This window comes from Lepidochelys kempii, chromosome 21, assembly GCF_965140285.1.
Source record: "Lepidochelys kempii isolate rLepKem1 chromosome 21, rLepKem1.hap1, whole genome shotgun sequence".
In the NCBI taxonomy this organism is placed as follows: domain Eukaryota; kingdom Metazoa; phylum Chordata; order Testudines; family Cheloniidae; genus Lepidochelys; species Lepidochelys kempii.
The window spans coordinates 1,068,242-1,086,325 of NC_136400.1; the positions used below are offsets into that span (position 1 = coordinate 1,068,242).

At 48.7% G+C, this 18,084-nt stretch overlaps 1 protein-coding gene across 5 annotated transcripts in view; it reads left to right on the forward strand.

Annotated features, from left to right (window-relative positions):
• The first annotated feature begins 2,624 nt into the window (after nucleotides 1-2,624).
• The window catches only part of SYT6 (synaptotagmin 6), a 94,870-nt gene continuing 79,410 nt past the window's right edge, over nucleotides 2,625-18,084 (forward strand). For 2 of the 5 annotated variants that reach the window (XM_073320221.2, XM_073320220.2), the window contains exon 1: nucleotides 2,625-3,248. In XM_073320221.2, coding sequence (XP_073176322.1) covers nucleotides 3,095-3,248 — 154 coding nt within the window. In that variant the 5' untranslated portion in view covers nucleotides 2,625-3,094. Of the gene's footprint in view, nucleotides 3,249-4,282; nucleotides 4,351-18,084 lie in introns of those variants that run through there. The other 3 variants (XM_073320216.2, XM_073320217.2, XM_073320218.2) reach the window with 3 other exon arrangements.

The window sequence follows — 18,084 nt, forward strand, 5'->3', positions numbered from 1 at the left end:
TAATGTCCTGGTACTGTGGGGGAGCCTAAAGCCCCTAATCAGGGTCAAGCCCCCCTGTGCTTAGGGATGTACACCTCGCCTAACAAAATGAGAGGTCCCGCTCTAAAGAGCGTACAGTCTAACTAACGCCGAGATGCAAACAATGGGGAGAGGTGCTTGGGCGGCGGGCACAGGCGGCGGCTTGGTTACGTGGACGAGTTCTGTGGATGATTTGCAATTTTCAACAGGCAAATAAAGATGGGGTTTAGTGAGGCTGTTATGTAAACTTTAATGCAAATTGCACAAATTGCCAATGTGGCTTCCAGTGCTGCCAAGTTTGGGCTCCCTGCATGGTTTGCAGAGTCCTGTGCGCTCCATACGAGACCCTAGCAGGTTGCTGGCACTGATAACGTTCTGTCTTGCCCTTGTGCGTGGCAAACTATTCCTGAAATGTCTCTGATGCTGCGCGTATTCGTGGCTGAGCTGGCCAGGGTGGGGGAACTAATTAGAAGTATCTGTGTGTGGCTAGCCACAGGACACTGCCTCTCAATAAACAGATTCAATCATGTCATAGCAACTGGAATTTTGACCTGCGAAGTGCATGGTATCTTGCTCCATGCGGTACACTAGCTGCGGAGCTCCATACCGCACTCGCATGGCAGCCTGTGCACAGGCAGGACAGCTGGAACATTGCATCACGTTGCCATGGTGAAACGGCAACTCTCGCACAGTTAGAGTTGTACGCCGCAGTGTCGCACGCTCCAGATGTGTAGCAAGGAACAAGGCGCCTGTGACAGTCCTGTGCACAGTTACATGTGAACCTCGGAGCCTGCGTTGCTGGTGCCACTCGTTGGCACATGCACCTCAGTCTGGAGGGCTTGTCGCTGCCGTTACAGAATCCACACGGCCTGCCTTGGGGGCCGTTAACCTGCCATTCCGGCGATTTATTGTGCGTTTTAATGGACTTGGTTATGCGCTGTGGCTGTCTGACTGATTTTTATGTGTCCTTTCACTCAGGGTATCTCCTTAACTCCCTGATGGCATTTCTGATGTATGAAATAATTGGGCATCCCTCCCAAAAGTGGCTCTTGAATTGGGAAGTAATAGGTTGTTTTTATACATAACTAAATATTTGGAACCTCTTCCAGAGGTTTGCAAATACCACCTTTTCTGTGACAAACAAGGATTTTTCTAGGCCTGGGAAGGCACAGACCACTGGACATTTCCTGCCTTTTTCTATTGGGGCCCCACAGCAAATAGCTCTGGTAGCAGTTGTCTCTGAACTTGACGTCCATGTCCCTGAGACAGAAGGTGAGAGAAGTTAGAGAAGGAAATGGCCACATCCAGGGGTCAGAGCAGGCCTGGCCCGTTTTCTAGTGTTATATTCAGCCCAGTGAAAAAATACAATAAATATTCCAAGTGACAGAGCTTCCCTCAGAGTCGGGGGGCCCCTCAACCTGGGGTCATGACCTCCAGTAGTGTCACAAACAAGGTCAGGGGATTGTGACCACCCTGCCGTCCCCTCACTGCTGGGTGGGGGCTCCTGGCTAGATGTGGGGTGGGGAGGGCGGTTCCCAGGTTACTGTATGGAAAAGAGTCAGAACTACTGCTCAAGGGACTGACCGTTCTACGGTCTAGATCTCACCATCAGGGCAGCCTAAACTTCTGGTCAGTATCACCGTTACTGATCAGGGAGATGAGAGCATGAAGGCCAGTTTAAAATATTATTATCCAGGGCTGTTGCACATGTTACAAGATCTTGAAGCCTTGGCTACACAACAAGCTGCATTGTTTTAACTAACGGCATGATTTTTAAGTGATTTAGTTAATCCGAAGCAAACCAATGTGGACACGCTTATTTCAGATTAAACCAGGTTTATTTCAGTTTAAATTTTAAACTATGCCAGGCAGCCCATATTGGTCCATCTGCAGTGCTATTTGGCAGAACAGTGCCAGTTTATTCTGTGCCCCCAGGAGTGGGCGTTGAAGCCCCTGATAGTTGGCTGCAGTGTGTCTTTTCGTTTGGTCTGTGTGAGGAAACACAGCTGCAGAGGTGCCTGATGCTTTGTATGGGCATTTGCGGAGCCCTGAGCTGGGGCTTACATTGTGGTGTCGCTCGGAGAGCTGCAGCAAGTAATTACCGGCCTGGACGGGTAGGGCGGCATGCGTTCAGACACACTTCCTATTGTGCCGTGAAATGGCGGCTTAGCGCACCAGCCAGCGTAACTCTGCTTTTCTCTCCAGCACCTTCGTTTATATTTGCACTACTGCTCCTCTCCAGAAGCAGCAAGAAATGATTCCACTGAGGATAACTGTAATTATCCCCTTATGTGATCTTCTTCTTCGCTCATGCCTAACAAATGTGTTTTCTATTAAACAGAGCAGCTCTGTCATGCGGCATGACCTATCTGTTAAATTGCAATAGGCATCCAAAAGTGACACCATCATACATTAAAAAAATCATCTAATTACACAACACAACAATGGCTGCACTCCCTGTCGCTGTCTATAGCCTGGTACATTAGTACTGGCAAAAGCCAGTAAATAAAACCTGTTTCTTTCTGTGTATTGCTCTCTGCAATTGGAAGCAGTGTGCAGCACACTCCCGGCTTTCCACTATTTCTGGTGACAAGCTGTTCCTGGTTGGAGGATTCCAACGCTCATTTTTCTGCACAGAAGCTCTTGGGCTTGGATTTGAGCTTTGCACCTGGGCAGGGGAAATGTCTCCTCACATGCTGAGAGAGAAGGTGCAGCAAGTAAGAGGTTAAAAAAATGCTCTGGCTGCAGCTTTAAAATTTAACATGGAAGGTATCAAACTGAATTGGGTAGGAGGTTCCTTGTCTGGCACACGCCTTGGCAGCACAGCGCTATCTGATCTCAGAGGCAATCAGACACTGGCTGGATTGCAGGAAGCTGCCCTCCGGCAGTCAAGTCCTAACTCTGAGAAGGGCTCAGATCCCTGACGTCTCAGGGGCAGTGTGCAGCCGGGCACAGCTCAGGAGCACCAGGGGGTAGAGTGGGTGGTGTTGTGTTCCTGGAGATAAATACATTCTTTCCCTAGTTTGATTTTCCTAGACAGTCAGCTAGGGGGAGAGTGAAGGATGCAGTTTGGGAGATGAGTGCCACCAAGGAGGACAGCCGGTGTCAGAAAGCAGTTCGGATTGTCACTGACCTGTGCCGGAAGAAAAGCCTGCCCAGCCTGGATTTGGACACCTGCAGGGGGTTCCTCCTCCTGCCTTCAGACCAGAGCCTGAGTATCTCGGAGCCAGGTACAGTAACCCCTGCCCTGCAGGGCTGAGCTCTTCCTGTAGGTAAGACAGCTACCGCACACCAAGAGCCAAGGTAGACTGGCATGGGAGGTGACTTCTCCAAAGCAACTGAAGTTGGCACAGCTGTGTAGCTAGCAGCACTGATAATCCCCTAGCTAGGAGCTGAGGGGCTGGGTCTCTGTCCAGAATTTATCTCCATCTCTGTGTATATGTTGCCATTGACTCCCCACCATCCTGTAGTTCCACTGTCATGTTCTGTCTGGAAATTCCAAGTAACCTGTTGCAAGTTGGAAGTTCTGGAGCTAGCAGCTGTGAGGACAGCTAGAATGGAACTGGAGAGGGAGGGGATATTACCAATGCAAATAACAGAGGCACAATCATGCTGCAGAGAAGTTTTGTCTGTTAAAGTTTCTGTGAAAGTCGCATGTTGTACTGACAAGTTAGATACTTATAGTAAACACAGCAGTGGTTTTAGTGACCAGAGTGGTCTGAAGTGTTTGTCCATATCTCTATTTAGGAGGACAGGAAGGGCTTGAATCGATTTGTTTAACTAATGAGGCATTTAATAGACTTTTCTGTATCTGTTTGCTAGCAAAAGCAAACGCAGTTGTAGTTTCACATCTGTCCCCAGTTCGTCCTTGCCAGCTGGCTAACACTAGAGGGACACCTGGGCATTTCCGAGATGCACTCTGTGTGGGTGCTGCAGCTCTAGCAGCAAAGGGGTATTTCACCCTTTAAGTGAGGTCAATTTCCTGGATCTCTCTGCCTGTCAACTGGCAATTCCAGGGGCTTCTAGATTAAACGTCTCATTGCAGAGGAATCCTTGCACTCTACCTCCACAGTTCAGGAGATCAACCAGGCAACCTCTTTTGAGGTTATAATGCCGTATTTGAGCACTATCCTTTTTTGGAATGCGGCCAGTTGCCCACAAAGTGCAGAATCCGTATTCAGCAATATCTGTCAGCTGCTGAGAGTCTTTTAACGTCTTTAAAGAGAACGTTCTGCCATCACCAGTACGCAGCCTGCACAGATTGTGTTAGGCAGTTCTCACAGACTTCTTGGGCCAGATTCATTCAGTCCAATGGCGTGATCCCCGGGAGGGGTAAGTATTTTGCTACATTGTTTCTTGTTCTTTTAAACAATTTAATCATATTTAAAAGCATCACTATTGTTATTATTTAACACTTACATGGTGGTGGTGCCTGAGCCCCCATTGTGCTTGGTGCTATATAAACACATTCTGTCCCAGAGCATCTCAAATCCTGCCAGCCTTGCCGGCTGGTCCTGGTGCTGTGCTCAGAACAGGCTGGCAGGGCAGTCATTGTAGCCTTATTAAACAGGGCCTTTTGTGTTCAGCACAACCTGTGCAAGGCGCCAGCATACAGGGCAGTGGGAGAGTCGCATGCCATAGCCCATCTCCTGTGCAGGCTGTGTGTAATAGCTCTGCCAGACATCACGTCTGTCTACATCTTTCTACTGCCCACAGCACTACACTGTTAGCATGCCAGTCGGAACTGATGTCTCTATTTCACAGCTCCTTATTGGATAGGGTGACCAGATGTCCTGATTTTATAGGGACAGTCCCTATATTTGGGACTTTTTCTTATATAGGATTCTATTACCCCCAACCCTCTGTCCCAATTTTTCACACTTGCTATCTGGTCACCCTATTATTGGAGTTTCTGCGTATTTGTAAAGCATAGTATTAGGGATTGTTGGTTTAAAACAAGCCCTAGGCTAAACCTGCACTGAAGGGATGAAGTGAGTCTGTTAGGAAAAGGTTACATTTCCCTGGTTTTGGCCATAAGCGGAATTACTGAAGTCTCACCAATTTTCTCAAGTTGAGCTGCAGACCCTGGGGACTGGCACTGGTCTCTGCCAAGAGAGGGCCTGTACCCCCCTGCCGGAGCAGGGCAGCATGCAGCTAATGGGTCCTTCGGCCTGAGGCAAGGTAACACATCTGTGTCCCCAGGGCAGTGCAGTGCACTGGCTTAGGGCTCTCGGATCTTGCTCTCAACCGTAGGAGATGCTGGGGTGGGGGTGTATAGTAGAGGGGGACCCTGCAGAGCCTGCAGGAGGATGGTGCCACCATCTTCCACTCAGCTGCTCCTGCTCCACTTCCCACGGCAGCCAGCACGTTCCCCATGTGCATAGGAGCAGAGTTTGCGCTGATCCTATCTGCGTGTTTTAAGTAAGGCAGGCGTGCTGCACTGGAGTCTCTCTCCATTGTGTGTGTGTGTGTCTATCTGTCAGTCAACTGCTGTTTGGGGCTACGTACCTGTATGTTAATTCTAGTCACTAATGTTACAGTGGCACTGGTCTTTATCCATCAGCCATTTAAAACCCCATTAGTCCACACACAGGGAGAACTGCATGCAGTTTTTCCTTGCAGTGGCCTGTCCCGTTTTAACCGTTCTCAGCATTATACCCTTTCGAGGGTTAAAAACTCTGTCTGATTATGACTGCAGTGTTCCTAGCTCAGAGTGGAGCTACATCATGTATGTGAACCTGGCTATGGGAGAGGATCATGCTGAGCAGAGGGCATGCTAATAGCTGCTACCACTGTCTCTGCTCGCTGGTCCCTGTGTGGGGCAGGCCAGGGCTATGTGTATGCCTACGGAGCATTCAGCACGCTGACTGGTGCCTAGCTGAGCTGGTAGGGCTAATTCCAGAACGCCTGACTGCAGAACTTCTCCAGCCCAGCAAATGAGCATATTTGCATACTGAGCTGAGTACAAGCAGCTGCAATTTCTCTCAGGCCTTCACTCTGATAAGAAACTTCTCCCAACTGCTACTGTTTATTATTTGTAGTATGCCTTAGTTCCTCTCTGAACTGTCTTAGCCTGCCTGCTACACATTTTGCATTAGAGACTTATAACCTGGGATATTGGGCTCAGATCTGGACACCTCTCCTGCATGAGGATGGAGCACAAGGCGAAAGGGTCCAGAGGTGGCCAATGAAAATGCTGTGTGCAGGGAGAGTGCTAAATGGGGAGAGGCTGAAGGAAGAGACTGTGCAAGTCAGAAAGAAGATGAATGGGGGGCCATTAGTGTGGTGTTTACACGAAGGAATGGTGTAGAGCAGGTAAACTGGGCTCTTCTGTTTACTCTCTCTCATTGTGCGAGAACAAGGAACACCCAATGAAAAGATAACATTTAAAAGTGATGGAAGGACGCATGTTTTTACACAATGTTTAACATTCTCCTCCACTCCGCACTACAAGGTGTCACTGAAGCCAAGGGCTTGGGAAGATTAAAAATGGATTAGACATTTATATGGATAAATGAGAAAATCTAGTTCCAGTAGAGAGGATCAAATGTTTATAGGGGATATTAACCTTCCTGATTCGAGGCATAAACCAGTCACTAACTGACGGGGGTTAGGGACATGCTGCCGCATAATGGGCTATTCCACTAGTGGTGCTGGCTGCTGTTGGAGGGAGAATACTGAGCTAACTGGACGCCCGGTTGGACTTCTGGGTTCTAGATGCTCTTGTTTACACGTTACACTTGGAACACACAGCCCCCTTTCTGGTGTACGCCCAATGAATTTGGGTATTTAGCCCATCTCTGACTTGGGGAATGGTAGTTCTGCTTATTCTGCACCACATAGGCTCATTTATCAATCCAGCACAGAACAGACTGAGCCAGACAATCTTGTGTGAAGAATCAGATCCAAGCCCCAAGCAGAAGCCTGCAGGTCGTATGGTAAAGACGATAAATATAACAGTTGGTGCAGTAATGGGGAGGCAGCAGCTGCAGGACTTTTCTTATGCGTTACCTGTTGCCACCGAGACAAGACTGACTCCTTCTCTAATCACAGCATCTCTGGAGCCATTTCTCTATCCGAGTTTGATAGTTTGGGTCAATCTGTTAACCAAGGAATAAATCAAGCAGCGTTTGCCGTTTCTGTATCCGTTTATCTATCAGTCTTTGATTTGCTAAGTGCCCATCACTGATGTTTAAGTGCGGTCTGCAAAACTGAAGTAACGCTCCAAGGCTAGGAGCCATGGCTGTTCTGCATGGCTGCTCCTGCTTGTCACCCGACCTGTAGGAAAGAGTGGATTCTGGGGTGGGCTTTCATAAGCCAATGGAGAGCAGTGTGTGCTGGGCAAAACTGCAGTTACACAGCAAATGGCCAGCCGATCCTAACCCTGTTCAAATGCTGCTGGTTGCCCTGGTCAGTGCCTAAACCTGTGAAGGCAGAAACCTTTGCCAAACGGTTCATGAGCTGGAATAATCGAGGATAAGCTGAGCAGGTTTTTATGCAGGGAACCTTTGTTAAAGTGCTTTGGGGTGTGTGCGAAAGGTGCTACAGTATATAAAAGCAGATGCTGTTCCATTGTATGCACTTAGGGTTATATATCAGCTATTTCTCCCCTATTCAAAGTGCACAGGTTAATGCAGCTGCAGCATGTTCCCAGTCCATTCTGCAGTGTTGTTTACCCAGCAAAGGCATTCTGCAGGCTGCTGCTGGCTAATACTGCAAACAGATCATTAAGTCAGTTAGAAAAATCAGGGATCTGAATGGGAATTTAGCAGGGGAGAGCATCACTTTGCTTTGTCTGCCTCAAATCCCCCCTGCAGCTCTGGAAATCCTGCTTCCCTTCAAGTCTGAAGCTGTTGTGCAGTGGTGCTCTGAGCTGTTAAACAGCTCATCTTGGTTCACCCCAGGGACAGCCGCATTTAATGCTGGCAGAAGTGAACTCTAAAATATCAGTTCATCTTTATCATAGCACTTGGATACCCCGGTAATAGGCACCTTAGCTGGTGGATAGATGGGTTACCTATCTCACTGTGGCAGTGTGAGGCTTAAAGTTAGCAGAACACTTTGAAATATGGGGGAACAGGTCTCAGAGAAGTGCAGAATATCTATTGTTGTTTGTTTGTATGGCTCTGGAGTCGGGATTGATGCCCGTTGTGCTAGGTGCTGGACAGACGGCCAGTGAGAGATAGTCCCCGTACTGAAGAGCATACGGGCTGAGAGTTGTGCCCTCTCCACACGACTGGAAGTGACAACGTTTACTAGAAACAGAGCAGCAAATGCAGTGTGGTGGTGTTTTACTTCTGCCTATCGTCACGCTGGCTGAGCTGGGGATCTGGGAAGCTATAGCAGGTCTGCCAGCTAAGACAGCACCTCTCCAGGCTCTGTCATACCGATGCCTGAAGCACCCTTTATTATTATTCTTTGTTTTGTATTGTTGTCGTGCCTAGGAGTTGTGCTTCTACAGAGCTGGCTGGAAGCTCTGTGCCAGTGAGAGGGCAGGAGGAGAGCTAAGCCCGGGGTGCATTTCTCATTATGCGAGTGGCTGTAAGATAAAGCTTCCTCATGCTTGCCAGGGAGTGCAGCTTTCCATGGGGAAGAGGGTCTCATTCCTAGCCCGCTTCCCTCGTGCTTCAGCAAAATGGATTGTCCAGCCGAGAGAAAGAGAGGGTTCCAGGGTCGCTTTGCTGCAGGCTGGTGTGCCTTATATTGTAGAAGTACAACGCCCCGCCTTCCTTTGGGCAGGTGTCTCAGAGTGATGTGATCACTGACCAATCGGCACTCACTCGCACTGTGACATCGCTCCCTGAAGTGCCCTTCTGGAGGGGGCCATGCAGACAAGCAGGATGCGCCCTGGGGTGAGGCAGGTTTGGAGGCTGTTCTGTGGGTGCCTGTGTCAATACAATATCTCACACCAAAGCTGCTCCCATCTGCAGCTCCAACGTGCTTCTAGTCAGATTCCCTGTGACATGGCTGGCGTGAAGTGTGACATGCCACTGGCTGCATGTTCAAATCCCATCTTTGTCCAGAGCAGATGTGCCAGGGCATGCCACGTAGCTCTGGACAAAGCTTGTCAGAGGCCAGCTGAACTGCAGCCAGGCATGAGCGTGTGGGACTGGGGGTACATTTCACCCAAGGTGGCACTTGCCTTCTCCCCCCATCCCCCAAGCTTCCTCCGGGAACTGCTCTGTAAGGGTTTGTCTGCCGGGGACATGCCCCCCTGGTTTGCCTGGCCTTTACGTGCCTTTCCCTACTTCGTGTGACAGAGCCCAGGGGCCGGCCAGCCTCCCCACTGTGTCCCTCCAGCTTTACACTGCTTTCATGCCATTCACCCCTGGGAGTGACACAGCTCTGCTGGCATTAGTTGGAGAAATGCAGCTGGGACTGGGCCCCAGGTTTTTTACCTAGAGGGCATGCTGTGAGCCCCCCCGGCCTCCCACTGCTGGGGATGGGGGCGCATGTAGTTTGTGATGCTGTGGCTCCATTGTGTAGCCTGATCCCATGACATATTTGGGGCGTGTTGGCTTGTGTCAAGAGCAGGCAGTTTTGGGTGCTGTTACATTAAATCGAAATCCCCCTCTGTGAGTTACACCCTCTGTTTGCAAAGGAGCTTTCACAGTGTCGCATCCAGAGCTGGAAAAGACTTGCTTGTACCAAGCCAATGCCACCCACCCTCACCCCAGCCAGCCCGGATGGCTCTGTCCTCTGCTTTCTTGCCAGTAAAAGCAGCTGTGCGCTGGTGTCTAATGCATTTGCTGCAGCAGCTCCCACAGCAGCCTGGGGACCCTGGTTGGTTGGAATACCGGCTGCTGAATGTAGATTGCGTACCTGCCCCGAGGCAGCTAATGAGCCCCTCCTGGGGGGTTGGTGTATGCAGAATTGGTCCTGCCACAATGCAGTCTGAGCAGTGCTCCGGAACTGGTCTGTGGGCAGGAAGGGTCCCTTGCCCTCCCATTGCTCTCAGCAGTTGAGCAAGCTGCTCTTAGACTGAGAGGTAGATTCTGTGCTGACAATAAGTGTTTATTGATTTATTTGTTTATTACTACATCCTTTTTTTGCAACCTAGACGCATCGCATGATGCTGTATCTGCAACAATGAACCAATAGTGGGCCTGATCCTGCGTGGTGCTGTGCACCTACAGTTCAGCATCTTTCAGGAGCTCCGCAGCATCCTGCAGGGACTGCCCCATAGTGGCACAGACTCAGGTTGTAAAACCCTGGCTGTTGTATCTGTCTGTCTCTCAGTCACTGTGGACAATACCACCATCCTGCCTGGCGTTAAGGGTTAAGGCCCGTAACCTGGGCATCACCTTCAACCCAGACCTCTCTGGATCCTCACTTCCAGGTTATGTCTAAATCTTGCCAATTCTTCCTGCATAGACACAGCCTTTCCTATCCACCCTCCCAGCCATAACTCTTGTCCATCATCTTGCATCTTGAGTACTGCAACATCCTCTTCTCTGGCCTTGACAAATGTGCTCTGACACCTTTCCTAACTGTCAGAATGCTGCTGCAAAGGCCATTTTCCTAGCCTGTCACTTTGGCCACATCACCCCTCTCTTGTTATCCCTCCACTGGTTCCTCCTTCTCCATCACATCGCTGCTGTCTTCCCTTGCGAGGCTTTTCACTGCCTATTCCCACCCTACTGATCTTTAATTCACTCTCTAGACCTTTTTCAGAATAACAGCCGTGTTAGTCTGTATTCGCAAAAAGAAAAGGCATCTTAGAGATTAACCAATTTGTAGACCTTGGCTCCCGCCTCCTACCAGCCCATGCTGGCAGCCTCCATCACCCGCCTGTTCAATAACATCCAAGTAAGCACCTTTCTGCTTTCTCCCATGCTTTCCCCCACGCTGGGGAGGGGCTCCCATAAAGACCTGCAAAACTAAGGAATTTCTTCAAAGCACTCCTTAAAACTCTCTTTGGAGTGATGCACTGATACCACTGCCCGTCGTGCTGACTAATACTGTGTCCTTGATCCCTTGTGCTCCCCCATCAGTCTGTGGCTTGTTTGATACTTAGATTGTTTTGTTCAGTGTTTGTACGGCGCTGAGCACAGCCGGGGCCTACTCTATGGCTGGGCTCCAGGACACCACAGTAACACAAATAATAATAACAACTCTACTTCTCTGTCAGCATTTTCCAAGGGCCAGAGCTCTGGTACTCAGACGGGAGTTGGTAAATGACTGAGAATCACAGTGAGCTCTCTCCAAAAGAAACCCCAACTCCTTCCTTTAGGGAATCTCTCCTGTCCGGTGCCGGGAGGCAGCAGGTCTGGCCTGAGAGAAGAATGGAATCCAGCTAGTAATCTGACCAATGTGTTTGGAATTCCCCAGTCTATGACGTTGGTGGCTGCAGACTTGGGGTCTTTTTGCCTGGTGGCCCACACTCTGGAGGTACCACTGGCTTTATTGCCTGGAGACAGAAAATTCCTTCTGTAAAATGAGGAGAAGCCCTTGGGGGAGAAGAGCAGAGGAATCAGTATAGTTAGAGTCCAAAGCACAAAGTGAAATCCAATGCTGGCTCACACACTGTCACGGAGTGTGTGGGAGTCCAGGCCCTGCACCCCTCTTCCTGGGATCCACTGAGACTCTCAGCCAGCCAGTAAAACAGAAGGTTTGTTGGACAACAGGAACACAGTCCACAACAGAGCTTGTGGGTGCACCCAGGACCCCTCAGTCAAGTCCTTCTGGGGGAGCAGGGAGCTTAGACCCCAGCCCTGGGGTTCCCTGTGTTCCTCCACCCAGCCCCAAACTGAAACTAAACCCACCCAGCAGGTTCCCTGCTGCAGCCTCCATCCACATTCCCGGGCAGAGGTGTTACCTCCCCCTCCCCCTCTTGGCTCAGGTTACAGGCTCTCAGGTCTCCCATCCCCAGGGCACATTCCCAAGTCAACACTCCCCCTGCTGCGTCACATCGTCACACACACACACACCCTTACCCCCTCCCCCCAAAACTGGAAGGGCAGGTTAGCAGGGCAAGCAGTGGCCAAAGACAAATGCCATGGAGCTGTGGGGGAGCCCAAAGTCCCCATTTTCTGGGCCGCTGCTTAGAGATTCTGCAGCATTGTGTGACATCTGAGAGACTGGGCAAAACCAGTGTGTGAGAGAGTGGTGGTGGGGGAGTCAGTGGGGTCTTGAGAAGCAGGAATCTGCAGTGGCAGGCTCTCAGTTCATTTAACTGAACTGTCCGTCAGAGGGAAAAGACCTAGTTAGGTCACAGCCATCCTACCTCTCCCAGGGGCCAGTGCAGGATTCAGAGTCCTCATTGTCAGCTTCACAACATGTTATTGTTTTTCTGTGGCATGAAAATGAGCTCCTCTGGCTGCCTGCAAACAATGAGTTTCCTTCAGAGTCTGACAGGAGTCAGCTGGTCTGCAAAATTAGGCTGCCCCTCAGGGCTGAATTGTGTTACTGACTCACTCCTAATGTCCTGGGGGAGCAAGGCCCAGAGGCCTGGGGCATTCTGGCAGCAGGGCTGTCTACTGGAAGGCAGGGTCACCAGCAAGCCGTGGCAGACAATTCGAATGGATGTGGTTGGTCAGAAGGGGTCTGAGAGACAAGTGGGATATCGAGAGCGTGAGTCCAAGGTGGGATGAGAATTATAAAATGGATCCAATACTGGACGGAGACCCAGTGGAATAAAATGGGAAATAGGTACTATGAACTGGCTAGTGTCTTAGAGGCTGGCAGGAGGGTGTTCACGTGGGAAAAACATTGTCTGGTGGTTAGAGCAGGGAACAGAGAGCTGAGACTCCTGGGTTTTACGTCTGGCTCTGAGAGGGAATCTGGTGTAATGGTTAGAGCAGCTGGCTGGGAGCCGGGACTCTGGGCTCTGGTCCCAACCGTGGCACTGAGGCAGGGCGTGACCCTGTGTAAACCAATTAGCTACTCTTTTACCTCAGTTTATCCATATGTTAAATGTGTCCCTGCCTCATGGGGAAGCACTGCAGTTTAAGGACTGAATGATTGCAAGGTATGTTCGCAAAAAGAAAAGGAGTACTTGTGGCACCTTAGAGACTAACCAATTTATTTGAGCATAAGCTTTCGTGAGCTACAGCTCACTTCATCGGATGCATACCGTGGAAACTGCAGAAGACATTATATACACAGAGACCATGAAACAATACCTCCTCCCACCCCACTCTCCTGCTGGTAATAGGTTTCAGAGTAACAGCCGTGTTAGTCTGTATTCGCAAAAAGAAAAGGAGTACTTGTGGCACCTTAGCTGAGCTGTAGCTCACGAAAGCTCATGCTCAAATAAATTGGTTAGTCTCTAAAGTGCCACAAGTACTCCTTTTCTTTCTGCTGGTAATAGCTTATCTAAAGTGATCACTCTCCTTACAACTTTAAACTTGAAGAGTGGTCAGTTTGGATGAGCTATTACCAGCAGGAGAGTGAGTTTGTGTGTGTATGGGGGTGGGGGGGATGTGAGAAAACCTGGATTTGTGCAGGAAATAGCCCAACTTGATTGTCATGCACATTGTGTAAAGAGTTGTCACTTTGGATGGGCTATCACCAGCAGGAGAGTGAATTTGTGTGTGGGGGTGGAGGGTGAGAAAACCTGGATTTGTGCTGGAAATGGCCCACCTGATGATCACTTTAGATAAGCTATTACCAGCAGGACAGTGGGGTGGGAGGAGGTATTGGTTCATATTCTCTGTGTATATATAAAGTCTGCTGCAGTTTCCACGATATGCATCTGATGAAGTGAGCTGTAGCTCACGAAAGCTTATGCTCTAATAAATTGGTTAGTCTCTAAGGTGCCACAAGTACTCCTTTTCTTTTTGCGAATACAGACTAACACGGCTGTTACTCTGAAACTTATCTAAAGTGACCACTCTCCCTACAATGTGCATGATAATCAAGGTGGGCCATTTCCAGCACAAATCCAGGTTTTCTCACTCCCCCCCCCACCCCCAGACTCACTCTCCTGCTGGTAATAGCTCATCCAAACTGACCACTCTCCTTACAATGACAGGTTTCAGAGTGATGAGTGCATCCGATGAAGTGAGCTGTAGCTCACGAAAGCTCATGCTCAAATAAATTGGTTAGTCTCTAAGGTGCCACAAGTACTCCTTTTCTCCTTACAATGTGTATGATAATCAAGGTGGGCCATTTCCAGCATAAATCCAAGTTTAACCAGAACGTCGGGGGGGGGGAGGAGGTAGGAAAAAACAAGGGGAAATAGGCTACCTTGCATAATGATTTAGCCACTCCCAGTCTCTATTTAAGCCTAAGTTAATTATATCCAATTTGCAAATGAATTCCAATTCAACAGTCTCTCGCTGGAGTCTGGTTTTGAAGTTTTTTTGTTGTAATATCGCAACTTTCATGTCTGTAATCGCGTGACCAGAGAGATTGAAGTGTTCTCCGACTGGTTTATGAATGTTATAATTCTTGACATCTGATTTGTGTCCATTTATTCTTTTACATAGAGACTGTCCAGTTTGACCAATGTACATGGCAGAGGGGCATTGCTGGCACATGATGGCATATATCACATTGGTGGATGTGCAGGTGAACGAGCCTCTGATAGTGTGGCTGATGTTATTAGGCCCTGTGATGGTGTCCCCTGAATAGATGTGAACACAGTTGGCAATGGGCTTTGTTGCAAGGATAGGTTCCTGGGTTAGTGGTTCTGTTGCGTGGTATGTGGTTGTTGGTGAGTATTTGCTTCAGGTTGGGGGGCTGTCTGTAGGCAAGGACTGGCCTGTCTCCCAAGATTTGTGAGAGTGTTGGGTCATCCTTCAGGATAGGTTGTAGATCCTTAATAATGCGTTGGAGGGGTTTTAGTTGGGGGCTGAAGGTGACGGCTAGTGGCGTTCTGTTACTTTCTTTGTTAGGCCTGTCCTGTAGTAGGTGACTTCTGGGAACTCTTCTGGCTCTATCAATCTGTTTCTTCACTTCCGCAGGTGGGTATTGTAGTTGTAAGAATGCTTGATAGAGATCTTATAGGTGTTTGTCTCTGTCTGAGGGGTTGGAGCGAATGCGGTTGTATCGCAGAGCTTGGCTGTAGACGATGGATCGTGTGGTGTGGTCAGGGTGAGAGCTGGAGGCATGTAGGTAGGAATAGCGGTCAGTAGGTTTCCGGTATAGAGTGGTGTTTACGTGACCATTGTTTATTAGCACTGTAGTGTCCAGGAAGTGGATCTCTTGTGTGGACTGGACCAGGCTGAGGTTGATGGTGGGATGGAAATTGTTGAAATCATGGTGGAATTCCTCAAGGGCTTTCTTTCCATGGGTCCAGATGATGAAGATGTCATCAATATAGCGCAAGTAGAGTAGGGGCGTTAGGGGACGAGAGCTGAGGAAGCGTTGTTCTAAGTCAGCCATAAAAATGTTGGCATACTGTGGGGCCATGTGGGTACCCATAGCAGTACCGCTGATCTGAAGGTATACATTGTCCCCAAATGTAAAATAGTTATGGGTAAGGACAAAGTCACAAAGTTCAGCCACCAGGTTAGCCGTGACATTATCGGGGATAGTGTTCTTGACGGCTTGTAGTCCATCTTTGTGTGGAATGTTGGTGTAGAGGGCTTCTACATCCATAGTGGCCAGGATGGTGTTATCAGGGAAGATCACCGATGGATTGTAGTTTCCTCAGGAGGTCAGTGGTGTCTCGAAGGTAGCTGGGAGTGCTGGTAGCGTAGGGTCTGAGGAGGGAGTCTACATAGCCAGACAATCCTGCTGTCAGGGTGCCAATGCCTGAGATGATGGGGCGCCCAGGATTTCCAGGTTTATGGATCTTGGGTAGTAGATAGAATATCCCAGGTCGGGGTTCCAGGGGTGTGTCTGTGCGGATTTGTTCTTGTGCTTTTTCAGGAAGTTTCTTGAGCAAATGCTGTCATTGCTTTTGGTAACTCTCAGTGGGATCAGAGGGTAATGGCTTTTAGAAAGTGGTGTTGGAGAGCTGCCGAGCAGCCTCTTGTTCATATTCCGACCTATTCATGATGACGACAGCACCTCCTTTGTGAGCCAGTAAGTCCCCACCACAAGTGCTGGGCGCTAATCTCAGTACAGCACACGCAACCTGCCTCAAAACTCACTTCTTCCGCACGCCCACTCCCGCTGAGTCACTGCCGTTAAAACGCTTCCCCGCCCCCTGGGATACCAATGTGGAGAGAGGAGGAAGGAAATGGCGGGGTGGGCAAAGCGTAAAAACAAGGAGAACAGAAGGTCCTAGGCTAAGCTCCCAGTTCCTGGCAGACGTCGTCTGTCCGTGTAGGCCCGGTCCTGTTTACCTGTAGCCCTGTGTGTAGTCCTGGGGGGTGCCCCGTGCATGCTCTGGGGGCAGGGAGAGGGCCTTGGACAGTGGGGAACACCCTGTTGGCACTTGACAAACACTCATAAACGGTAACTACTATAAACACCCGCACGTGAATGACTCCGCTCTGTGGCTGTGTGGTCCCTGCATACAGACATGCAGATGCCTCTTCATGCACTGCAGCTCTCTGCATTGTGTAGACTTTGCTGGGCACAGACATTGCTTGGGGTTTTTTCTATGGAAAATTTGCCTCTAAAATTTGTGGGGAAAAAACTCCGTTTGAGGTGGTACAAGTAGCAGGGAGACCTGTCGGGAAAGCTGCATAGAATTGTGACGTCACTCCTTGCTGATGCTGTGTGGCTACAAGCAGCAGCTCTGAAAGGGCAGATGTGTGAAGTAAATTAGTGCACTGGGCATAATGGGTTCATTCGAACCATCTGTAAAAATGTATTTTAAACAAAGACATTAATACAATAGCATGCCATGCCATGTGAGTCCTAATCCTCTAAAGCAAAGATATTCCTTGCTTATAATTCCACCTCTAGTGGCCACGCAGGTGAGGAGTAGCATGTAGGGACAAAGAGCTGACAGGGGAGACACAGGGACAGACACCTACTTTATCTAAACATTGTATAACACCATTGTAAGAATGTATGTTGCATTCCCCTTTAGTGGCTAGTCCACCTTTAGAATAAGAGCCTACTGCTAGCTGATGGAGTTATTCCTTTAGTTCAAATAATAGAGAGAGGGCTCTCTTTTGATGTTGAAGGTTCCAGATTCAAATATAGGGTGTATTACATTTGCAGGTTACATCTTTAATCAAACTATATTAAAAGAATATTAAACGTACAAAACCAGAGACATGCAGATAGAAACAATAATTGAATCACCTATTCACACGTGAATGTTTGTATTTGTGTGTGTACCTATATATGTAGCTATATTTGTGTAGTATGTTTGCACATGTAAATACCATGCACACACAGAGCCTTGTGGTGTGCGTGTGTTGGTAGCATCCCTCGGCACAGATGTGGGTTTAGGTTTGGCTGATTGTTGTTGGTTGAATCACTCCTGAAGCCGTACAGTGAGGCTGATCATGTTTGTAGACTTTTTTGTGTACCTCGGAGCCTATTCCAGTGCAGCTGCAGTAGCCTCATACATAGTCAGGAATCAGAATCTAAAACTCCATAGAAACAGCCAGCCAGATCTCTGCCAGTGTTAATTGTGTGTTTGGAGTGGGCTGCGGAAGGTAGCTAGGAATTGGGCTCAGGAACAGAAGCCTGGTTGGTAAGTCTACACTTCCAAAGTTGCTTTCTTAATTTTGGTTGCCTTTCTAAATGTAATGGTAACCCTTCCTCCGCATTAACAGTTTGCCTCAGCGGTTTTGTTTCTGAAACATTTTCTTTTGCTTTCAAATATTTTGCCTAGATTGTGTTGAGACCAAGCATGTGCTTTTAACTACTTCAGATCAGAGCAAACCCTTTCTATCCTCTTATCCATTGTCGGGCAAAATGAAACTGGGAAGCTAGTGATTTTCTATTTGTAGATGTTTGTTTGTGCTTGACATCTTTTGCTTGTTAAACTAGTCTCAGTGTAGTGTATGCTGCACTTCCATGCCGGCTATGCACACATTCCAACATGTGTGTATGTATCAGTGAGAGATACATAAACATCACCAAAACCAGCAGTGGATCTCATTGCCTGACACAATTCTTCATTTAACTTTATAGCTTAACCACTGCTTGCTTTTTTATCTCTGCTCATTTTCTCACTGTTCACATATTTAGGTGGAATTTCATTTTTTC